Source organism: Centruroides sculpturatus, unplaced genomic scaffold (genome assembly GCF_000671375.1).
Source record: "Centruroides sculpturatus isolate CEXI.00-Female unplaced genomic scaffold, Cexi_2.0 scaffold259, whole genome shotgun sequence".
NCBI classification, from domain to species: domain Eukaryota; kingdom Metazoa; phylum Arthropoda; class Arachnida; order Scorpiones; family Buthidae; genus Centruroides; species Centruroides sculpturatus.
In genome coordinates, this window is record NW_019384410.1 from 419277 (window position 1) to 446174 (window position 26898).

General features: G+C 30.9%; 2 protein-coding genes across 3 annotated transcripts in view; both read right to left on the minus strand.

Annotated features, from left to right (window-relative positions):
* The window catches only part of LOC111618999 (HSPB1-associated protein 1-like), a 34215-nt gene extending 20090 nt beyond the window's left edge, over window positions 1-14125 (minus strand). The window contains exons 1-3 of the mRNA XM_023360628.1: window positions 13854-14125; window positions 6869-7050; window positions 770-906 (exon numbers count right to left, since the gene is read on the minus strand). Coding sequence (XP_023216396.1) covers window positions 770-906; window positions 6869-7050; window positions 13854-14031 — 497 coding nt within the window. The 5' untranslated portion in view covers window positions 14032-14125. The remainder of the gene's footprint in view (window positions 1-769; window positions 907-6868; window positions 7051-13853) is intronic.
* An 11711-nt stretch (window positions 14126-25836) lies between these two features.
* LOC111619002 (transcription factor NF-E2 45 kDa subunit-like) overlaps window positions 25837-26898 on the minus strand; it is a 28239-nt gene continuing 27177 nt past the window's right edge. The window contains exon 6 of one of the 2 annotated variants that reach the window (XM_023360632.1): window positions 25837-26693. In XM_023360632.1, coding sequence (XP_023216400.1) covers window positions 26478-26693 — 216 coding nt within the window. In that variant the 3' untranslated portion in view covers window positions 25837-26477. The remainder of the gene's footprint in view (window positions 26694-26898) is intronic. The other variant, XM_023360631.1, reaches the window with a different exon arrangement.

Below are 26898 nucleotides of genomic sequence, written 5' to 3' on the forward strand. Positions count from 1 at the left end.
ATATTACTAGAAACATATAAACAATGAAAGTTATAAATTAGTCTTTTATTAAATCTATAAGCCAGACACCCTATATATACAGTATTTCAAAAAGAAAATTACAATGTGGTACCAATGTATATATATATATATATATCAGTGTTAAGAAAATATTTAAGAATTAAAAATCAAAGTTAAATTATTAAATTAAATATTTTTAAACCATACTTTAAATCCTACATCACATTCAATATTAAATTCTTAATTAATTATCTGAGCACTATATAGCTCTTTTTTAGAACTTATCACACATTGTCAAGAGCTCACTCAGAGACTGATGAACATTAAGTATTTATTTGTAACATGGTATGCATTTCAGGCAGACAAACTGTCCATTTTCAGCTGTTACAATCACTAAATTACAAGCTTGTAATCCATAATTGTAAATCCATATATCTTGTATCAACAACTTCCCATTATGTTCACCGACATTATGTGATAAATCCTAAAAAGAGCTATTTATAGTGCTCAGACAATTAATTAATAATAGTAGAATAAAAAGCATAATATTAATAAATTCTTAATTCTTTGCAGTTTTATCTATCATAATTACAGCAAATCATTCTTTTTTTAATTATGTTACCTGGCACTTAACTAAAAATAAGTTTTAATTACATGTTATTTCTATTCAGTACTTAAATACAATTTTTCTTAATAACTATAAGCTTTTAGAGAAAGTCTACTAGATTTTTAATATAACAGTTTCAAATTTTTTAAGAAACTAAATTACCTGCCAGTCAGTTGGGCTACTAAATTGCATCCATAAGTATCCTGATGACAAGGGGTATGTGCACCTTCACTTCCAATCCACCAAGTACTTTGATGTCCACATCTTCCAGGAAAACCAAAGGATGACCAATCCACATCCTAACTATACAATTGAATTATTTCAAAATGATTGAATAGAAATTTATTTGTTAAAAATTATTTTGTTTTGTACATTATATTAATTGCTTCACATAAACAAGCATTAATATAAGATTAATTAGTTTCTTAAAATTGCCAAGTATTGTAAATTTGAGTGAATAACCTGCAGCAGGATATAACCTATAATACCCGGCAGAAAATTGCAAGAACAAAAATAAAACCTTCACATAACCTGCACCTCCAGAGTTGCCATTGAAAGCAAGATAATTACTGATATAAAGTTTAGACGTTACCATCTCAAGTACTAAAATATTGCTTTTTCTGTTTCATTTCTGTTAACAGATCATTGTAGGTATGTACGAGGGCTGTTCAGAAAGTTTGCGGCCTCATAAAGAACAACAAACAAAATAATGTTAAAACTTTTTTTATTTTTCAATGTAGTCTCCTTTGTTAGCAATGCACTTATTCCAGCGATGTTCTAGCTTTTTTATGCCATTACAATAGGTCGATTTGTCAAGGTGTGCAAAATACTCGTTTACTTCAGAGATGACTTTGTCATTTGAGTGGAATCTCTTTCCAACCAAGAATTATTTTAAATTTGGAAAAAGGTGGAAGTCACTGGGGGCCAAATCAGGTGAGTACGGTGAATGTGGAACTAATTGGAAGCTAAGTTCGTTTATTTTTTGTTCAGTGATTCTGGCATTATCGTGGTGAAACAGAACCTTCTTCTTCAAGTGTGGCCTCTTCGATTTCTTTCTTCAGTTTTTCCAAAAGTATACAGTAATAGACAGCATTGATGGTCTTTCCTCTTTCTAGGTAGTCAATAAAGATGATTCCTTTAGCATCCCCAAAAAACCGAGGCCATCACTTTCCCCGCTGATGGAACTGTTTTTGCCTTCTTTGGTGGTGGCGAACTGGGGTGTTTCCATTGCTTCGACTGTTCTTTTGTTTCAGGAGTGTAGTAATGGATCCACGTTTCGTCAGTAGTCACAAACCGACGCAAGAAATCCCGTGGGTTTTTCTTGTAGAAGTCCAAACACTTCTTTGACATCAAAGTGCGAACACGTCTTTGCTCAGCGGTCAGCAGATGCGGCACCCAACTTGCTGAGACCTTCGTCATACCCAAATTTTCGGTTAGATGTGGTGCACTCGGTCGACAGAGATGCCTGTTGTCTCAGCTATCTCACGCGTTTTCAAACGGCGATCTGCTAACACCAAATCGTAAACTTTGTCGATATTTTTTTCAGTGACAGCAGTTGACGGCCGTCCGCTGCGAGGGTCATGTTTCACACTCTCTCTGCCAGATTTAAAAAGGGCTGTCCATTTTTTCACAGTGGTGTACGAAGGAGCAGACTCTCCCAAAACTTCATCCATGTCAGCTTTGATTTGAGATGCGGTCAACCCTTTTTTCGTCAGGTATTTTATGACCGCACGAGTCTCCGTCTTCTCCATTTTTGACAAAGCATGTGCACATTGACTATCTGCTAAGCTGTCGTGGCAAAACTTTACGACAAATCAAGCGGAAATTGGTATCATATCTTTAGCAAGGATGGCTGAATTATTCCCGCCAAAAATTAAATTGATCGCAGCGCCGCATATAGGCAAGGCCGCAAACTTTTCGAACAGCCCTCGTATAAAGAACTAAGCCCAAATATTTAGAATAATCACATTAATTTCTGGATTATTCAGACTATAATTTGCAACTATTAATAATTAATATAAAATAATTTTTTGTAAAGGTAGGCAAGTGAAAGCATGATAGTTGGTAGGAACACATCACTTATCAAATAGTTTACCCTTCAAATAGGTGCTCACAGAATAAAAAATGGAAATTAAATATTTAGATGTTATTCTTGATGAGAGACTTAACTTCATACCGCACATTAAATACATTATGGACAAAGCTAAAAAGACAGCCAATGCCCTCATTAATATTGCTAGGAAGACATGGGTCCTTGGCCCTAATGCTACTAAGCTTATTTACAGGGGTACAATTCAGCCAGCATGCCTCTATGCCATACAGGTCTGGGGCCATGTGGCCACCAAAGTCCATAACTGTAAAAAACTGTTATCTGTTCAAAGAATTTCAACTCTCTGCATTTGTAAGGCTTATAGGACCACACCCACTAGTACCCTTTTGGTAATGTCAGGGTTGACCCCTATCAACTTAGAAATTAAATGCATTATTTGGCAGGAAAATCTTATCACAAGATTATAATGACTCAGATGACAACAAGATGATTAGAGTAGGTAAGATTGCCCTTAGTCTGACCTTGATCGATGATATCAAAAAATTCAGCATTGACAAAAATACCCTCCTGACTTATGATTACCACCCCTCCCATCAGCTTGCCCCTGACATTTACTTCAAAGATCCAGTGATCATTCCATGTTTAGGATTTACACTGACAGTTCCAAGATGGGTGACGAAGTGGGTGCCGTTTTTGTAGTTTACTCCGATTTAGGCCGCGAGCTTCACAACATTTGCTTCCATGTAGGTATACACTGCTGAATAGCACACATGGAAACTTTAGCTATTTATATGAGCTTAATTCACATTAGGCATAGGAAGGACAAAAGACACTACTTAAACTATCACATTTATTCTGACAGTAGGGTAGCTTTACACAGGATTGCAAGGTCTGATAGCTGCTTAAAACTTGTCCATCTCATACATCACATTCTCAGACACTTAGACAACAACATTAGAATAGATTTCCAACAGGTCCTAGGTCATGTGGGGATTCTTGGCAACGAGACCATTGACCATCTTGCCAAACAAGCTGCAAAGTCTTCAGTCACTAGTACTTTCAGTTACATTCCTACCTCGTACATCAACAATCACATCAAGAAGCAAATCTTCATTCTACAGCAAGACAGCTGGGACCATGACACCACTGGTAGACTCATCTACACTTTCATCCCCAAGGTTGACACTACTGTGATTCTTTGCCACTTTTACCCTAGTTACACCCTCACTCAGCTACTTACAGGACACAGCAACTTTAAGCAATACTTGCATAGATTTAACTTTGGGGACAATCCACAATGCAATTGTGGTATTCAGAAGGACCAAACACCACTTCACTTAGTGTTTTGCTGTAATAGGTACAATCACATTAGGGATAATTTAATGAGAGCTGCTATTCTTGAAAGGTACAACTGGCCTTGCAACCTGCACCAACTCATTCACACATGTACAATATTCCATCATCTCCTCGCATTCATATCCCTTAGTGGGGCTCTTGAGAGCACTCGCTCCAGCGGAACAGATGGCAATTAGCTTTTCCTTTGTTTAGTTTCAACTGTCAGTATATAGCTGCCTTTCAACTTTGTATTTTAATTCTTATTTTCCGTATTCTTTTCAGTCTAAATTTGGTTAGTTTAAGTTAGTCCTAGTTGTAAGTTAGATTAGGGACTCTTAGCATGGTTTCTGGTTAGGTTAAATTAGATTAGGGTTGTTAGCTTTAGTTGTCTGGTTAGGTTTGCCCTAGGTTATGGTAGGTTAGTTTAGTTAGTAAGTAAGTTAATGTTTAAGTAAATAAATAAATACAAAAAATTAAAAAAAAAAAATAAAAAAAATTGGGGTCTTGCTTGTTTGTCTTCTGTCAGTCCATTTGTCTTGTCTACTTTGTCATTGTGTTCATTTGTGTTCACACTGCATGTCTAGCTGTTAATAGTATTGAAATTCATGCTCGTGTTCAGTTTTATTAGTATTAAGTAGATATAACTCTTCCTACTAACAGCCACTTGGCACTAACTTCTACACTTAGCTATTTGTGGTGATATGCAATTATTGGTGTTCGCTACACTCAGGTTTTCTTTTAGACCCTTCAGGGGACTATGGCCTCGCAGCTTAAAAACTGCACACCAACATCAAACATAGAGGGTAAAGTAGCCATACATATGCTGTTCAGAGGGATCCTATCTTTCTCTACTGTCTATCTCCCCTCCTTCCTCCCCCTTTCCCTTACCCTCTTTTCCGTCAGCTAAACCTTGTGTACAGCTGATGTCTTTCATGCATGCATGCATGTATATATGTATGTATGAATTAAATTTAAATAATTTTATTTAATAATTATTAGTTTTAATTCAAAGTAATAATTAATGAAACAGAAACTAAAGATGACATTACTTTTTTGCTTTATTTTTTAAACTCTGTAATAAAGAAATCCATTTTCCATTAATTAAACTAACATTTGTAAAAAATTTAAAATATTAAATAAATAACTTTCAATTAGAGTTCGCATTAGCAAAGACAACAGTTTAGTACAGTGATGTACACACAAGCATTTGCTTGTGTGTACATCACTGTACTAAACTGTTGAAGGCTCTTCAAAGGCACACTAATGAAGACAATACACAAGCGTTTGCTTGTGTATTGTCTTCATTAATGTGCCTTTGAAGAGCCTTCATATGTATGATATGGCCTTAATAGGGAAGTGGCTACTGAGAAATCCCTAGAAATATTGAGGATCACCCCCTGTACTCACTGGTTACCCCATAACTTCATTACAAGTATGTTTGTATGAGCTGACTGTCTGCATAAATATATGTAACCTTTATTAAAACAGCTCTTACTTTTGTAACTGTAATCTTGTTTTATAACTTTGTATTACATTCATTTACCATAGTATTTACTTAACAATTAATTTCATTAAGCAACAGTTTTAATCTCTGATTGCTATTTGTATGGAAAACATAACATCTGTGAAAAATTCCAAAAATAAAGCAACCCACACATCAGCAACAAATTAGAATGTACCTTTTAAGTATGTATAAAAATGTAATTTTGAATTATTTTAATCATAAACCCAAATGTTTGTAACAAAAAACCATTTGTATTTTTGTAGACACCTATAAACCCACCAAATTGTAACAAATACAGTCGAAGAGGGACAGACAACCTGTCTGAAATGCATACCGTTGCCATAATAAACTTGTGTCTACCCATTTCTGTGTGATTACTCTGACAACATCAATAGTGTGTGATAGAGCCAAAACTTAATGCTCATAGTTTCATATTGTAATGACGTAAGGACAAAAAGCAAATCACCAATTCATTGCAGATGTTTATAAACTATCCCAATTATGTAAATTAAGTATAAAAACATAAATACAATTTATAGTTTCTATTTTGTGACTGATTTCCTTTGCCCAGTAGTAATAATAAAATACACTTGAAAAAATTAAACAGAAAATAATTTAATCATCAATTTTAAATTATTTCTTAAAATTTGTTAATCATAAATAATTATTGAATAAAAGTTTAATTCTTTTTGGCTGCTTGTGTTTTATATTACACTGAAGATTAATATGTCTTATTTGCAAGTATTTATTAAAAAAATAAATCTTAATCCATCAAATTAGGTCAGGGTTGTAACAGTGGGAAGCAAGTTAGACATTTGGTGTCATTTCTCATAAACATATAAATAGATAATTATTGGTCTGGTAGATCAAATGCCTGTTATCTATAGTCATATAGTGTGAATCTACTTTAACTCAAGACTGGAACTTAAAATCAGTATATATCTTGCCCCATTGCATAACCCACATCCCTTTGGTATCTTATACAATGCCAAAGCCAAGTCAAGGTATAACTACAGAAAAAATGTTTTATTTATATACTGTTCATGCAGGTATCTGTGTTTAGAACTTGTGATATGTTTATGGCAACCTTCTGTAGTGTGTTGTATATGATGTTGTGAAGCCCTAATGTTTTTAGACTTTTGTGTAATAAACTTTGTAATTACATCTTACAATATGTAAGTTTATATTCATATAAGTACTTTTAAAACTGCTTAACCTCACAAGTTAGCACAGTTATATTTGATAGATGTAAAAAAGTACTTTAAAAGCTTATTTTATTAATCATATTAGAAATTTAAAATACTTAATTAAAAAATATAAATTAAAATTAAAATTTACATAATTTTTCATATTAATAAATTTGTAAACTTACCTGTATAATGCTTGGAATGCTTTGGAAAGTTTTTGCCATATAATTATAACTAGAATAACACCAAAATTCAGATCTTTTAAAACAGCTAAATAAATTCACTTCTTCATTTGAATCATTCAACCAAGTTAAAAAACCATTTATTGTTGAAGTTATATATTCTGCTTCTCCTTCCCAGACACATTCTGAAAATATTTTAATAAATAATTTTAAATTATAGTAGTTTACTATGTTACCATTGTTAATAGAATTCAATACACTCATAAATAAAAAAATTATGTACAAGGAGGACACATTGAAATTGAATAAAACTTTAATGTAATAATAGTGAGAAAATAAAAACAATGGTATTAAATGACTGTAATATCCTAGCAAAAAAACAATTTTCTGTGGAACAATGCTATCATTTAAAACAGCGGTTCCCAAGCTTTTTTTCATTAGCATACTCCTGTGGCATTTCCAACTTCCCAAAGAGCAACACATGCACAAATCTTGCACTGCCTGTTTGTAGAGAGTGTCGCCATTTTGAATTTTATTTTGACTCAGTTCTCGGTCCCCTGAGTACCCACAAGTCTGTTTTTTTTATAAGCACATGATTTGGGTGCCTAATACTTTGTGCCAAATTGTAAGTTTTGACATGTACTCCTTCATACCTCTAAGCTGGTAACACAGCAAGCTGTACGATTTTATAAACAAGACATAGTCTTGTCAATAAAAAATTAATAAAAATACTGAATAAATAATGAAAAAAATTACTGTGTGTACAGAAAATCTGGAGAAATTAGCTATGTCCTTTTCCTTGCTAACAATAAAAATACTTTTTATAAACAAAATAATACTTTTTCAAACAACACGTGGGGATATTGTTGAGAGATAATAATAATAACGGTAACACACCCCACCATCAAAAGTCCGTAGCATAATCACTAATCACATATAATGGTATCTCCACTACCATTGACCGACTGCACAACATTTATTGATCAGTTGCATTGTACAATCGGCAGCATAAGTTTTTATTTTTATTTTTGCATTTTGAAATGTATAATAAAGTTTGTGATTGTTGCAAGGAACAATTTTTACCTAATAATTTTTTAATACTATTAATTTGTGATACATAATATATTATTTTTTCTGTCATAATAAACTTTTTTCTGTACCCCTAAACAACCTATAGCGTACCCCAGGTTGGGAATTGCTGATTTAAAGGAATCTTTAATACCTTGTAGCACGTGAGCACACTTGCCCAACTGGATCAGGCCTTCTAACTGAAGGCAAAAAACAGGTTTTGGAAGTTTAAAACTTATAATTAATTTCCTAAAGATTGCCAGAAAATTCTATTCTCTGTCTTACTCAATAGTATGGTAAATTGACTGATATAAGCTCGATTAGTCTGATTTTATAACTACGATAACAGTGGGAGTATAATCTTCTGTCTCTCATTGGAAAAGTTGCTATGGACACCTGTGCCTTGTAAGACCTCCTTTTGTCAGAATGCAAGTGATATGATCAGGCGTATACATATCACAATAGGATGGCGGTGTATAGATATCACAATAGATATCTTACACTATCCTACAATAGATCTGCTTATGGATGTTGTCACTGCTGCTCCAGATCCCTCATACTTGTTGAAAATAGTATCTGGTCCCACAAATGCTTGACTGGCAAAAAATCTTGAGATGTAGCATGATCAAGCCATTTCTAGGAAGCCCCAGCTACCTATGTTTGAGAATTATCTTGCTAGTAAAAGGATGTTTGCAACCCTGTCATGAAAGAAAACACATAAGGATGCAGAGTAATGATACCAGGGATATTGATTGCACAGAACTATGTTCTGTGCAATCAATGTCCCTGGTATATCTATTAGAGATAATCATCATATAAGACGGCTCTCCAGACTAGCATGCCAGCAAGGGGTACTGTCACTGAACAGTAAAAACAAGATTAAAGAAATAACCCAAAGTACTCCACACTAACAATGGTTTTCTGTTCCCAAACAAAACCAAGATTCATTGCTAAAGACAAGTCTGTTAGTCAGTAAACTCCATATTTCTTTGTCATGGCACCACTGCAAAATGAAGTCAATGAGTATTAATTCTTTTGCCTTCTCTATGTCCTTACTGTATTAAAGTTTTTATTATATCATTGTCTATGTTAGACTTAGTATATTAATAAGTCCTAGTATAACCAATATAATAAGTCCTATTAATATACTAAGCCCAATGTAGACAATGATATAATAAAAACTTTGAAGTCAATTAGGTCAAAGTTTTAATAGCAGGACACAAAGTGGTCATCATGTATGCAAATTTGCCTCTGCTAGTATCTACTCATCTCTTTCCATACCATTGTACAGGAAGAGAGAGGAATCTGTAGCAAGATTTCTACCTGTCTCTGAATGATAGACAAAGATGCTATTGCAGCTGTTTGTGTTTGTCTCACAATAAGACATCATCTCTCCTAGTAGTCTGTTTGGGTTTTGCAGTAATTAAACAATTCTATCTGAGTGTGTAACTTCTTTTGCCAATGAGCAAACCTTTTATCAATAAAAAATTACACCACTTGCACTGATAAGTAGTATTACATTAGACTGAGGATTTTAAAGAATATTTTAATTTGTTTGTTTAAAAAATTAAACAAACAACTTTTGTGTAATGGCATGTTCAAAACTGCTATCTACTGTCATTATTTATAATCACATACATAAGAAGTCATCTAAAATTAAATATCAGTATTAATGATAAATTTCAATCTCAATTATTATATATTCTAAAATTTTTAGAATATTTATAAATTGAATCTGAAAACAAAATATTAAAACTGAAAAAGAAAATATACCAGTATATATTACTAGCAAATGAGCCCAGCGTTGCTTGGGCAAAAAGTAACGATAGCAAAGATTAAGATAATCAAACATCCTTACTACACCCGATACGTGCCTTGGGAGTTGTTTGCATGTCGTGGGTGCTGAACGCATCCCCAGCTGGAATTGTAATAACCATCGATGGTTATATCATTAGCTTATATATGCTAAAAGAGGAGATCAGACCAAAGGTCCAGGTAGTGTAATTGGCAACACATCTGCACAGTAAGCAGGAGTTGCAGGTTCAAGTCCCGCTTCGGGCCAATTCTTTTCTTCCAGTAATTCTAAAATTATTATTTAAATTATTTAATTTATCAAGAAATGGCCTCTAACTCTAATGCCAAATTGTCTATTAAATTATTAATGTTATAGCTGTTTCTAGCCTGATAAAGATTAAGATTATTAGATTATAGCAGATCTTTCCCATTTTTACAGAGTGCAAGAATTTGGTCCCCACTCTTCCAAGACTGATTAGAGAATTTATAGATGAGTCTAAAAATATGTTTGATTTCCCGCAAAAACGCAAAAAAACCATATTTAAAATAGTACAGTAGAAGCAGCGTTCTTCAGGGTAATCCTTAACCTTTTTCCTCTCCCAATGGGGAAAAATTTCCAAAAGTCACTTCTTAGTATGCATTTGCATGACATACCCTAACTGTGTACCAAATTTCAGCTTTTAACTCCTAACTGTTTGGGCTCTGCACTTATTATTATTATCAACCCATCTCAATTATATTATAAGATATATCATACTGACAACCTTACATTACAGATGAGTCTGACTTGATAGCTAGGAAAGGCTGATTTTGGAATGCAAAGGCTGAGAAATAAAAAAAAAACAATTTGTAGAAAGTTTTTTGACAAAACTTGTGATATTTTTAACCATTTATTCAATATTCATTCTCTTTAACACAATAATAAGTTTATAATATTGGCTTTCCAATTAAACTGATTATTTGCAGTAAAAATGTAGAATGAAGAATACACTGTACCATATATAATAAGTAATACATAGAAAGTTAATTATCTATTAAAAAAAATTACAAAAATTAATAATTCCTTATAGCCTATAGGATAAAAAAAAAAAAGTGATTTTAGCATGTGACTTAATTTACAAGAAATTCAAATTAACTTTCACATACCAAAGAGTGGAAAATCTTACATTCTGAAAACAAAATTTTAGTCCTATGAAGAATTTTTTAGAAAAAAATTTATTTTTCATAATTTAATAATAAATTTAAAGTTTCTGTTGAAATTCTCAAATGCATGTAAGAATTCTTGTGAAGATTCATAAGAATTACTGAACTTAAAGAAAATGTCAATCTGTAATGTTAGAAAGTGAAATTTTTTAAAAATGCAAAGCAAGCAAACTTTGGATTTTTAGTACTCATTGTAAGTGCACATTTGTAAAGATAATGCAATTAAAGATGTTATACTAGCACAAATAAGTGCAGAATTTCTAGGTTAGGCTGATAGGATGACAATTATATTCAAAAGCAGATCCTTAGCCCAAAAGATAGAGGGTTTACAATTATGATATACTGTATATAAATATATATCAATTATATATAGAATGTTATGCTGAAATATTTTGCTTTTTACATTAAATATTTAACAATCAGTTTGCTTTAATGCTTAATTTAATTTTTGTCAAATGTTTTATTCGATCAGATCAGCAACTATCTAACAAATAATTTTTTTTTGGAACATTTATAAATTTTATATAATTTCAATTATAATTTTAAATAAAAAGTAGTTACAATTTAAGCATAATATTTAAAATTTAAAGGTAAATTATTAAGCATAATGAAAAAGATATATAATCAAAACATTAAAATTTATTCATATGAAAAACTTAAACTATAATGAGTAAATACAGTAAAAATATTTTTAAGAGGTGTCAAACAACACAAAACAATCTTAATTAAAGCAAAAGTCAAAAACATTGAAATGTGTTTGATCTATTTTAACTGATTAATAAAATTTATTTATTTTGTTTTAATTCATAAAAAAATAATTAAATTTTGTTACTTAGTTACAATAGATTATAGAAGTCCTTATTCAAAGGTTTTTTTCCTAATGCACAAATATCAGTTTTGTTTTGGCCAAACCGATAAATCCTAATGTTACTAAGCCATTATAAAAGTCATAAATGGAAAATAAAGACAATAAATATCTTATATCTGTATAATTATTTAATTTCAATCATTGTTCATTCTTAGTAATTAGCAGGAGAGTCATGAAGTTTTGGTGTTTTAGTCAAAGTTGGAGTCACGAAAAATCCAACAACTTTGGCTCTGGCTGTGTGTGGGGAACAATTTAGTTCAACCACTTTGAAGCTTAATAACGCCAGTGTTAAACCATACGACTCCAATTCAAAAACCACGTAAGTTATTAAGCTTCAAACAGGTTGAACAAAATTGTGCCCTCCCCACATTTTAACATCCATACGTACAGAAAAAAAATCCCCAAACCTTTTGCATATCTCAACATTTCAAGGTGTCCCAAGTCCAAAAATGTAAAAATTTAGGGAGGGATCATCTTTTGACCAATCGCTACACTTTCTCTCTGTTATATATAACAACCAAAAAAGTAAAAATTATCGCATACATATTTATATATTGACGATGTCATTACTTAGAGGAATCTTTTAGCTTTGGAATAAAAAAGTTTCTACATTCTATCTTTATTAGAACTCTGTTTGTTGAAGCTTTCATTCCAAGTTCATGTGTTGACATCAGAATTCCCGAGCCTATTTTGGTAAAAAGTCTGCCCCGGTCGAACTCAGATGGTAAGGAAAAGTCAGGGTCGGTAGATTTTTAAACAACTCTAGAGCTCTGGTAATTAGACACATGCAACGTGCACCGCGAGTCCATACGTGACATAATTTACTATATGATAAGAGCACCGAAATTCTGGATATGTAAATTATAGTCTTAAATGATAATAATATTAGTGTTACGGCCATATAAAAATATTTATCGTACGTATTCGACACAAATGGTAAATGTTATCGACATTCCTTTGTACCTCTTTTATTCACGGGCCGAATAATATCCGCACTGCTTAATTTAGGTAAATATTTTAACTTTAACATAACCAGAAAAAAATACTTAAAAACTTGAAATCGAACAATTAATTATTGCACACAAATACGGGATTTCCACTGCACAATTTAAAATTTGCACTATACATCCTGTGTCCAGTTGCACATTAGAATATGCACTGGATTATATATCAATAGTTACAATATGTTAGTTACCCGTAATGTAAACATTAAAGTAGAACTATTACATTTGAGGAAGATACTAAATTTTACAGTCACAATTTTATTGATCATCTCTTAAAATTGTGTGAGATTTATCACTTTTATTACTACTCACCGGATTAAATTGTACACTGTGATTCATTGTCACTCAATTTAAATCTCAGAAGTATAAGAATTTAAAAAAAAAAATTAATTTCAGAATATTTAGTTTAATTCATAAATAAAGTAAAATATACAATATAAAATACAATTGAATTTTGACTAAAATTTGGTATCTAGTTCTACTTCAATGTAATGTTATTGTATTGTATATATACAGGGTGTATCAGTACAGCGGTTACAAACTTTCAGGAGAGATAGAGTACACCTAGACGATGGGAAATCACATAGCAATGCATGGTCGGAAACACTTTCCTGGAACTTGTTGCATGCATAGTGGCAGCTGCTGGGGAAGTCCGGGACACGCCCAATATTTTCGACAACGTTAGATCTTCAATGCGCCAGAGATGTGAGGCTTGCATCACGGCCCGGGGTTGTAATTTCAAACACCTTCGTTGATTTTTCCTGTACTAAGAATAATAAACATGTTTTCTCACCCTGTTCGTGTCCTTACTTTCTTGTGTTTTGTGTCGTCACTACCGCACCAGGAAAGCATTTCAGACCATGCATTGCTATGTGATTTCCCATCGTCTAGGTATACTCTATCTCTCCTGAAAGTTTGTAACCGCTGTACTGATACACCCTGTATATATGTAGATACAGTATTGTAATGTAATTCAAAGTACTGGTATACATTGAATAGATTAGAAAGAAGGGAAAAAAAACTAAATGTCATTAAATTTGAAATTACTTGCCATTTTTATTTGGATATTTTCTAGAAAAACGGAATTTGAATTCTTCTTTCCCGCAAATATCTGCCCATTCCTTCATAGTCCACTTCGCACATTTCCAATTTTCTAACATATTATTCAATACAAAAGGTTGCTTAGGATCATTCAAAATTAAATCCTTAATTACTTCTGCACTTATCATTTTTTTTATCCGATACTTTATATTTTTCTACCTATAAAAAAAAATGTATGAATTATCTTGATTAATACACACGCTTCGTACAAAAAGGAACCATTATAGTTTCTTCGCCATCTATCGGAATATTTTTGAAACATAGTAAGACATTTTAATTCGTTTCAAATTGTAAATACAATAAAGTACTTTAATTTAAATATTAAAATATTAGTTTAAATACAGAATTATTTATTTATATTGATATTTGATAAAAAAATAATTAAATTTTGTTACTTAGTTACAATAGATTATAGAAGTCCTTATTCAAAGGTTTTTTTCCTAATGCACAAATATCAGTTTTGTTTTGGCCAAACCGATAAATCCTAATGTTACTAAGCCATTATAAAAGTCATAAATGGAAAATAAAGACAATAAATATCTTATATCTGTATAATTATTTAATTTCAATCATTGTTCATTCTTAGTAATTAGCAGGAGAGTCATGAAGTTTTGGTGTTTTAGTCAAAGTTGGAGTCACGAAAAATCCAACAACTTTGGCTCTGGCTGTGTGTGGGGAACAATTTAGTTCAACCACTTTGAAGCTTAATAACGCCAGTGTTAAACCATACGACTCCAATTCAAAAACCACGTAAGTTATTAAGCTTCAAACAGGTTGAACAAAATTGTGCCCTCCCCACATTTTAACATCCATACGTACAGAAAAAAAATCCCCAAACCTTTTGCATATCTCAACATTTCAAGGTGTCCCAAGTCCAAAAATGTAAAAATTTAGGGAGGGATCATCTTTTGACCAATCGCTACACTTTCTCTCTGTTATATATAACAACCAAAAAAGTAAAAATTATCGCATACATATTTATATATTGACGATGTCATTACTTAGAGGAATCTTTTAGCTTTGGAATAAAAAAGTTTCTACATTCTATCTTTATTAGAACTCTGTTTGTTGAAGCTTTCATTCCAAGTTCATGTGTTGACATCAGAATTCCCGAGCCTATTTTGGTAAAAAGTCTGCCCCGGTCGAACTCAGATGGTAAGGAAAAGTCAGGGTCGGTAGATTTTTAAACAACTCTAGAGCTCTGGTAATTAGACACATGCAACGTGCACCGCGAGTCCATACGTGACATAATTTACTATATGATAAGAGCACCGAAATTCTGGATATGTAAATTATAGTCTTAAATGATAATAATATTAGTGTTACGGCCATATAAAAATATTTATCGTACGTATTCGACACAAATGGTAAATGTTATCGACATTCCTTTGTACCTCTTTTATTCACGGGCCGAATAATATCCGCACTGCTTAATTTAGGTAAATATTTTAACTTTAACATAACCAGAAAAAAATACTTAAAAACTTGAAATCGAACAATTAATTATTGCACACAAATACGGGATTTCCACTGCACAATTTAAAATTTGCACTATACATCCTGTGTCCAGTTGCACATTAGAATATGCACTGGATTATATATCAATAGTTACAATATGTTAGTTACCCGNATAAATTATGAAATAAACTTTACAGAATTATTTTATTTTATGATCTTTCTTAATATCAAACTCAATACAGTCGACCCCCCTATAACACTGTTGAATATATGAATTATATATGAATTCTATGTTGTAGGAATCACTTAGATTTTACAAATACGTGTGCCGAGCTGTGAACGGCTCACGTATTTGAAAAATGTAAGTGACTCGTACAACATGGAATTCGTATAAAACGGAATAATCAACAGTGTTATAGGAGGTCGAATGTACACTATTAAAACAAAACCATACCAGGAATTTTTATTCGGTTATGAATATGTATGAATAGTATGAATATAGATAATCACTATATAATGCAATTACTGTATAGGTGAGTGCATAAAATATAGAGGAAAATATTAAATAATAACATTAAAAACCTTGAGGCTGTAGTGTCGTTTCTTATTCTTCACCCTTATTTGTTAGATGGCCGGATGGCCGAGCGGTCAAAGTGGCAGTCTACCGCTCTGGGGGACGGGTCGATAAATTCCCAGGAATTTTTCGGGGGTTGGTCCGTCCGGATATGTCGGGCTCCTTCCCTCACCACTCTCCCTGCCACCTCATTGTGAGCCTGGCCGAACCTATAATGGGCTTGTTAATAGAGACCCTCTTAGTGCCCACAGGGCGGAAAGAGTTTAAAAAAAACCTTATTTGTTAAATACATCCCTCATTGTAGATGATTAAGTTTATTCCTAACGTGTAATGCAATGTATGGTAGAGTTTCAGGTGAGCGACTACTATCATTAGAAACAGCGACAAAGTGAAAGAGAAATAAACATTTTTGGTATAAATACAATAAAAGTCTAAATCTTCAGAAATTAAGGCGTATCAAGAGGGTTTTGTTCTGCCGTAGCACCCTGTGGACACCAAAACAATTAGTATTGTCATTTGAAAATGTAAATAAGTATAATAACGCCTATCACAAGATTTCAATTAAGTAATTCTAAGTTAATTGTGTAGCATTCTCCGAAAAATATCAGAGGACAAGTGCCTTGGTTCTGCCTTGTTCCCTCTGAAATCTGAATTCAGTAGCATTCATATTCTCGAAATCTTGATTACATCACTAACACCCGTGAAGTTGCTCCCAGATGTTTGTACCAACTAAAATCTTATGTCATTATTTTCCACGTTTGTACCGGATTATTCGGTCAAAGTTTTCGTTAGCCTCGTGATATTTTAAAGATCGGAGCTGAACTAACTTACATTAACCTTGACTTAAATATATATATCTGCCTTCAAGTTAGTCTCCAGGTGTTTGCATTGAGTAAAAACAATATGAACCGGATTGTTCAGTCAAAATTTTTGTTTGAACCACTCATTATAAATTTTTCGCTAAATTATATTGAGTACTTATTTGGCATAAAAGTTATACTGAGTGGTACTAATCTTCATTGGTTCCATGCACATAAATGTCTTTCTTCCTTTCTTTCTTTTCTTATTCAAAATAATTTCAATAATAAACTAAATTCTCTTGAACATTTCTGTTAAATTTTACCACAAAGAATTTACAATAACTAAAATATAAAAATTGTTCTTGTAAATCTATTTTATTTTTAATAATTTTAAGTTATAAAAATTAAATAAATATTTCAGAAAAAAAAGTTGTAAATTATCGTTAACAAAAGATTTCGAATAATAAATCTAATGTATAATTTTGAATCTATTGTCATTTCACCTACTATTAGTTAAGCGCGAAATACCTTAAACGAAAATATGTAAAATCCCAAATCATCGTGACTAAGCGTGAAATACTTATTAGTCTCTTAAAAATTTACAGTTTTACATTATTAATATGCCATCGTTTTCGTACAAACACGACTATTTTTTTAATTTATCTTTTTTAGAACAAACAGTAATCGTTTATTCTAAAAAAATACAAAAAGAGGGAAAAATTATGATGTAAGAAACAGATTTGAAATTTATAAACACGATACTTTAATTAAAAATTAAACATTTGGTAAAATACAATAACGATAGTGTCTACCAGTGGCCAAACGGTCTTCGTTCTCTAAACACCGGGAGTTTGGTCGTGGGTTCGCACCTCGACAGGACGTGGAGTTTTTTGGGTTTTCTCCATGTATGTGATGCTTGTTATCTCTTTAAAGGCCTTCTAAAAAGCATCGCTCAAGTTTTGCGTTACCGTAAATTAAACAAACAAACAATTCAATTTTAATTCGATAGGGGATTACCTCAAGATGATCCCTTAAGCTCCGTTTTTTTTTTTTTTATTTATTTAAATAATATTTCAGATATTTTTTGAGCCATTTTCGTTTTCAATTTTCATGCAGAGAAAAATTGAACATGTTATATATAAATATTCTCTGAATAATCAATAATTCAAGAAGTAAGATTGCCACTTCTAGAAATGGAAAAGGGATCCGTAACAATGACAAGTTCTATCTAAACAGGAAGACGTTAAAAATTGGTAATAAGATTGTCTCTTCAGGAATAGTGACGTTTTTATTGTGAAAAATAAGTTAAAACACAGACAAGCCGTTATTATTGAGCTCATGAGAAAGACAAAAGATTGGTTGATTTAAACTAAGAAATGAACAAAAGTCCGTAAAAACTTTAAACATTCATTTACAAAAAATGGGACAATTATTGGAATGAAATGCGGTTTGCGTGATAAATATTGTCAGCACGGTGGTTTTTGTTGACAGGAAAAAATTCAAAATTACCTTCAAAAAATACAAATTCAAAAAATCACCGACGGGTGGCATTGACATACGAAAGAAATTTGAAAGAATTGACGTGGAAATGACAATAAAAATGACTTTCAATGTGATTTATAATAGTTGGCGGGAGTATTTAAATTCCCGAGTGCTTCGATCAGCTCCTTCTATATTATTGGAATTGAAAAAAACTATTAGTCATGAAGTAACATTCATCCAACAGGACCTACTACACTCTGCAGGTGCGGGCGTTGTTACTCGAATAAATTGTGTTATACTTCATAATGAAGGCCATGTCGAGCTCTTGTCTAATAAACACATTTAAAGTCATTTTCATCGTCTTGTGTTGTTTTGTTTTTCATGTTGGGCGAGAGCTACCCCATGTTAAATTGTTTTTTCGATGGACATGTTATATGACGTGGCTAGTAGTTATATAAATTTTGTTTTATACGAGGGGAATAATGCCTTCAGGGAGGTCTTTTAAGGGTAATTGATCACTATTCAGGCGTTACAGATGTGAAGAAAACCCCTGAAAACTTCACCGTCCGAGCGAGGCGCAAACCCACGATCGAAAGCCCAGTGTTCAGGGAACGGAACCACTTGGCCATTGGTGAGCCCATTTTCATTGTCATATCTTTTGTATGTCACCGCCACCTATCGGTGATTTTTGGAACTAATTTAAGATGAGCAGAGAATTAGGAATGCAAAATTTCATTTCCGGTATAACACTAACACTTTAAAAATATTCTAAAATTATCAAAATATTAATTTGTTTGTTTAAAACAACCGTCGCATTAATCAGAATGAATAAATTTAAAATTTATTGGAAAAATTGAATTATATGTTTAATATCCTCTACTATATTTCGTTTATTATAACGAGGATTAGGAAACATTACTTCATTTATTTTTACAGAACTTTTCTGGCTCTGTTATATATAACAAAGGGAAACTATGGCAATCGATATTTACATTTTTGGACTCAAGAGACGAGAAATGCAAAAAAATTCGGGTTTTTTTCTGTGTGTATGGATGTTAGTGTGTGGAAAAAACGATTTTGTTTATCTTCTTTAAACCTTAATGACTTTTGTGTTTTTTGTCGAAAATTTGTGAAATTTTGCAGAAAGGTTTCTGTATTAGGGGGTTTGATGCTATTGAAGTTTGGCGATTAAAACTCGAGAGGGTAGGGATATAAAAGAAGTCGTGTATCTCGTGTAGGGTCGGACTTAACGAAGATTTTACTCGTTATTAGCATTTACAATGTTTTATAAAACTAATATCTACCCTCAAAATTAAGCCTTTTGCCAATTTATAATAATTAAAAGATATAAAATATTTTAAAAATAAAACATTATAATAGATGGGCGCCGCACACAGTTTTAAATATTACCGGAAAGTTTAAAAAAATCCAGCAACGAGTTGTTTAAGTGTAGATATTGACTCGACCTTAGTCAATATGTACAATACACTCGAACAAATTCAGACAAATTAATTATATTAACGAAACTATAAGCTTTGTATTCGGATAAAAGATTTTTTTTTTTAATTAGCAACGAGTTGCGTAACTTTCCTGGCTGTTATGAGATTTTATTTTAAAAATAACTTTTATATTATTAATCATCTATATATATATAAATGGACATGTATGTCCCTATATTTCACTTTTCCGCCAAAACTACACATCGTACGTGAATGGTGTTTGTATGTGGTAGTAGCCCCAAGTCTCCATTCGTGCACCAGGGGGGGGTGCGTCTCGATAGCTATAAGGGTGCGGGAGATATGGGGCTGAAAGTGGTTGAAAGTGGCTTTCTATTTCGAATGTTTTGTTCGAATTTGTTCGAATTAAATTCGAACATAAAATTCGAATATTGGTTCGATTATAGAACGATTGTAAACGTTCCAGAAACGTTGAAAATAGTTCGTTTGACTAGACGTAAAAATTCTCTAATTAGTCTGGAAACGGGGGACCTAATTCTTGCATTCTGTGAAAACGGGTAAGATTGGCTATAATGTAATTATCTTAATCTTCACTATCGTTACTTTTTAAAAACCCAGCGAAGCGGGTCCTTGCAGCTAGATTCTAGATTACTTAGAAAAACAGTCTTTTATATATATATATATAAAAAACTATATTACATACAAATGTACGAACAAATAAAAACCCAGCGAAGCGGGTCCTTGCAGCTAGTAATAAATAAAATTGTGTATGGCGCCATCTGTTATGAGATTTTGTTATCATATTATTGATTATTATGAAATAACAAAACGCTTAATTTTGATGGTAGTGATGAGTTTTATATTAAAAAAAAATTGTAAGTGCTAAGCATGAGTAAAATCCCGGCCCCCAGAGTGAAAACCTACCGCTCTAGGGGACAGGATTCGATCTGGACGGTCAAAAAAAACCCAGAAATTTTTCACTGCGACTGACATGAGCGAGATCATAAGACAACGGACCAAAAAAAAATGGCGGTTCCTTCCCAACAGTGCACAAAGCAAAAGCGTTGTATTATTGGATTTTTGACATAAGCCAATCGACATCCATTGGCATATGCAAGTACAGTACAGGAGACGACTACATGAGTAGCATACAGATATACGAGTAGAGTTTTAAAGTTTCCAAAACAGTCACAGTTCTGTGAAAGATTCTTCATGGTATTCACTGCAGTCTAAGCTGGTTACACAACGTAACCACATACTCGTCCGTGTCAATAAACTGTATTCTCAAAAAAATTCAAGCAAATACATTTAGAGCGCGCACGAATGTATGAGAGCTCATGTCATGTATTAAGGTACTTTAACGATACAGGTGTTTAAATAACAAAGATCGTAATGTGTTTAAAGTATTTAATTAAATTGTACACTGATTTATATTAATATCAAAATGAAAAAAATAATAATAATAATCTTCCAGATTGCCCTTTTTAAAATGATTTGACCAGTTTGGTAAAATTTGTAAGAGCGCGTTTAAAAATTTCATTTTATAATTTTACATAATTTAATACTCTAAGCACAAACATCATCTATGAACTAACACTTGAATCTGTGTCATGATGACATAACATTATCTAAGATGATTTCAAAATCTATAGGAATAATTTTTAGTGCGATCCTAGTAGATAGATCTTGTTCACTAATTTAAGTAAATACAGGGTGGCAATAAGTCTGAAAACATGGGCTAACATACATAATTTATTGTTATTACACTGCAACACGCAATATTTTTTATTCTAATGTTCTCTATTTGTAGTGCATAGTTTGATGTACTGTGCAAAATTGCAAATTAACATCATGATGATGATGATGAATAAAATGTTCCAGACCTTATAATCACCCTATAAAACATACTGTAGTACATACCACTGGTTTAACTATCCTAATTAAATATTAAGTGTAATATTTTTAACAAGAGTTCATTGTTTAAAACAATAAATTTTCATAATTTAAACGAATATTTGAATTTAAATTTTGATTTATAAGATAAATCAATACATAATCAAATCATTGTATTGAAGATAGAAACAATTTGGCTATATAAATCCTCAATGAAATTTATCACTCTATTGATATTAATGGTTTAAGTACTGAAACTAATATGAAGATAAGTTATATATCTATATGTATTTATTTAAGACAGCTTAGAAACTATATCTGTACATAGGAACCGCTATGTTGACAGTGAACTTTGTTACAGACTAACTATTGTCGGTCTCTCTTTTGTAGGCGAGATTTCCTACAAAAGAGAGATTGACAATAGACCCCTATCAACACTTAATCATAAACATTCTAACAAATATCCCAGCATGAAACAATATATTTTAGACTTAACGAATCAATGTACAGTACAAAGTACAATGATTTAATAATACTAATTTTGTATAATTTAAAAGTTAAATAAAACATAAGCAGATTTTTAATTTATTAAACATTTTATTTTTTGAAAAACATTTTATAAACGTATTGCAAATTAAAACGAAACGGCATAAAAATTACAATTAAGCATAAGCATATTTACACAGCTTTTTTTGTTTTTTTTAAATACACAAATTGCTTACAAACAAACAGGCATTTTATATTTAACGTATGATTTGTTGTTTTCTTAAAATAGTGATGACAAACTGTAAACACGTTTCTAGGTTAATATAACATTTTTATAAGAGAAAAGGGGGGAAAGATGTGATTATGAATGACCAGAAAAATAATTGCAGATGAAAAAAATTTATTAAAAACTTTAATTTTTTTTAAAACATAAAAATACATCATAATCTATTCTCACTAATTTGTCTTGGGAAGTAACCCAAATATCACAAAAATTGTACAATAGTTTTAAATAAATCCACATTATTTCAACGTTTCTTTCACTTCTTTTGTATCTGATATAGCAAGTTTACCAATTGAATTCACTCGAAATGTGCTCAACACTGAATTGTTTGTTATATAATGCATGTTATAAATAATAACGAACGTTATATATAATATCATTTAGCTCTGTTTACAAGAGTAATATTGCACGATCTTGATTCAATAATATAAATAAGTTCGATTAACTGAACTGAGCTCCAAAAGCTTTAAAGATTTCAGTTAAAACTTGGGGATTATTATTATTATTTTTTTAATCTATCGTCGTACTTTCTTTCTTTATATATAAACAGTAAAAGAATTTTGTTTTAATTCACTTTAAACTACTATTTTTTTCACTTTTATACACTAATACATTACCCGAAAGTATTGTTTTCGATATGAAACATGTATTAACACTCAAAAGTATTATGAATTTAAACAATAACTTTTATACATACTTAAAAGGAGTAAGTTTGCATTCTAATTAATTTAGATTAAATCGTATATTAAACAAATATTATCGAGAATCGGATTTTATGGATTGACTGGTGTCCCGTTAACCGTCCCTTTATCCTACTTTTTAATTAAAAAAAGTGCAATGAAAACTCAGTTGAGAATATTGAGATGGGAAAAATGATTAGAGCCTTTTTTTTTTAATAAATAATATACAAGCTGTCCCAAAACATAGTTTACAACTTCAAATTTTTATATTATATGACTTTGAATTAACATAAGAATTTGATATAGTTTAAATTATGTTCCGGTTCAAAAAGATTTTTAAATTAATACATCATTGAGTAATCTTTCCTGTCTATTATAAATGAAAAGGTTTCAGAACACAATACATGTTTATTTATTTATTTTTTTATTTTGTACTGAGTCCACTTCAATAATTTGTGAATGTTTGTCAAACTTTTATATCTTAGTTTTTAAATTAAAGTTGTAAACTATCTTTCGGGACACCCTGTATTAAAACAATACAGTTGTTAAAAATCGTTCTGTTATTAAGTTACATGAGTCTAACAAATCTCTTGTATATAATTGCAATTTAGTTTAGGAATTTGCTTTAAATATTGTTGAATTCTATTATAACTTTCTCTCGCATGTCTAAGTTTATCCATTAATGCCCTATTGTCTTTTATTAATGATTCTTTTTCGTTTGAAAGCTGACTAAACTCTTTCTGCAAACTTACTATTTGATCTAATTTCCTTTTCCTACAATTTTGTGCTGCAACCTATAAATAAACTGTATTCTCAAAAAAATTCAAGCAAATACATTTAGAGCGCGCACGAATGTATGAGAGCTCATGTCATGTATTAAGGTACAGTACTTTAACGATACAGGTGTTTAAATAACAAAGATCGTAATGTGTTTAAAGTATTTAATTAAATTGTACACTGATTTATATTAATATCAAAATGAAAAAAATAATAATAATAATCTTCCAGATTGCCCTTTTTAAAATGATTTGACCAGTTTGGTAAAATTTGTAAGAGCGCGTTTAAAAATTTCATTTTATAATTTTACATAATTTAATACTCTAAGCACAAACATCATCTATGAACTAACACTTGAATCTGTGTCATGATGACATAACATTATCTAAGATGATTTCAAAATCTATAGGAATAATTTTTAGTGCGATCCTAGTAGATAGATCTTGTTCACTAATTTAAGTAAATACAGGGTGGCAATAAGTCTGAAAACATGGGCTAACATACATAATTTATTGTTATTACACTGCAACACGCAATATTTTTTATTCTAATGTTCTCTATTTAATGTAGTGCATAGTTTGATGTACTGTGCAAAATTGCAAATTAACATCATGATGATGATGATGAATAAAATGTTCCAGACCTTATAATCACCCTATAAAACATACTGTAGTACATACCACTGGTTTAACTATCCTAATTAAATATTAAGTGTAATATTTTTAACAAGAGTTCATTGTTTAAAACAATAAATTTTCATAATTTAAACGAATATTTGAATTTAAATTTTGATTTATAAGATAAATCAATACATAATCAAATCATTGTATTGAAGATAGAAACAATTTGGCTATATAAATCCTCAATGAAATTTATCACTCTATTGATATTAATGGTTTAAGTACTGAAACTAATATGAAGATAAGTTATATATCTATATGTATTTATTTAAGACAGCTTAGAAACTATATCTGTACATAGGAACCGCTATGTTGACAGTGAACTTTGTTACAGACTAACTATTGTCGGTCTCTCTTTTGTAGGCGAGATTTCCTACAAAAGAGAGATTGACAATAGACCCCTATCAACACTTAATCATAAACATTCTAACAAATATCCCAGCATGAAACAATATATTTTAGACTTAACGAATCAATGTACAGTACAAAGTACAATGATTTAATAATACTAATTTTGTATAATTTAAAAGTTAAATAAAACATAAGCAGATTTTTAATTTATTAAACATTTTATTTTTTGAAAAACATTTTATAAACGTATTGCAAATTAAAACGAAACGGCATAAAAATTACAATTAAGCATAAGCATATTTACACAGCTTTTTTTGTTTTTTTTAAATACACAAATTGCTTACAAACAAACAGGCATTTTATATTTAACGTATGATTTGTTGTTTTCTTAAAATAGTGATGACAAACTGTAAACACGTTTCTAGGTTAATATAACATTTTTATAAGAGAAAAGGGGGGAAAGATGTGATTATGAATGACCAGAAAAATAATTGCAGATGAAAAAAATTTATTAAAAACTTTAATTTTTTTTAAAACATAAAAATACATCGTAATCTATTCTCACTAATTTGTCTTGGGAAGTAACCCAAATATCACAAAAATTGTACAATAGTTTTAAATAAATCCACATTATTTCAACGTTTCTTTCACTTCTTTTGTATCTGATATAGCAAGTTTACCAATTGAATTCACTCGAAATGTGCTCAACACTGAATTGTTTGTTATATAATGCATGTTATAAATAATAACGAACGTTATATATAATATCATTTAGCTCTGTTTACAAGAGTAATATTGCACGATCTTGATTCAATAATATAAATAAGTTCGATTAACTGAACTGAGCTCCAAAAGCTTTAAAGATTTCAGTTAAAACTTGGGGATTATTATTATTTTTTTTTTAATCTATCGTCGTACTTTCTTTCTTTATATATAAACAGTAAAAGAATTTTGTTTTAATTCACTTTAAACTACTATTTTTTTCACTTTTATACACTAATACATTACCCGAAAGTATTGTTTTCGATATGAAACATGTATTAACACTCAAAAGTATTATGAATTTAAACAATAACTTTTATACATACTTAAAAGGAGTAAGTTTGCATTCTAATTAATTTAGATTAAATCGTATATTAAACAAATATTATCGAGAATCGGATTTTATGGATTGACTGGTGTTCCGTTAACCGTCCCTTTATCCTACTTTTTAATTAAAAAAAGTGCAATGAAAACTCAGTTGAGAATATTGAGATGGGAAAAATGATTAGAGCCTTTTTTTTTTAATAAATAATATACAAGCTGTCCCAAAACATAGTTTACAACTTCAAATTTTTATATTATATGACTTTGAATTAACATAAGAATTTGATATAGTTTAAATTATGTTCCGGTTCAAAAAGATTTTTAAATTAATACATCATTGAGTAATCTTTCCTGTCTATTATAAATGAAAAGGTTTCAGAACACAATACATGTTTATTTATTTATTTATTTTTTTATTTTGTACTGAGTCCACTTCAATAATTTGTGAATGTTTGTCAAACTTTTATATCTTAGTTTTTAAATTAAAGTTGTAAACTATCTTTCGGGACACCCTGTATTAAAACAATACAGTTGTTAAAAATCGTTCTGTTATTAAGTTACATGAGTCTAACAAATCTCTTGTATATAATTGCAATTTAGTTTAGGAATTTGCTTTAAATATTGTTGAATTCTATTATAACTTTCTCTCGCATGTCTAAGTTTATCCATTAATGCCCTATTGTCTTTTATTAATGATTCTTTTTCGTTTGAAAGCTGACTAAACTCTTTCTGCAAACTTACTATTTGATCTAATTTCCTTTTCCTACAATTTTGTGCTGCAACCTATAAAAAAGAAAAGAAAAATAATATAATAAAATATTTAATTTCTTATTAATTTATTAAGAAAATGAGTCGACCCCCTATAACATTGTTGATTTTTCCATTTTATATGAATTCCATGTTGTACGAGTCACTTAGATTTTACAAATACGTGTGCCGGGCTGTGAACGGCTCACGTATTTGTAAAATCTAAGTGATTCGTACAACA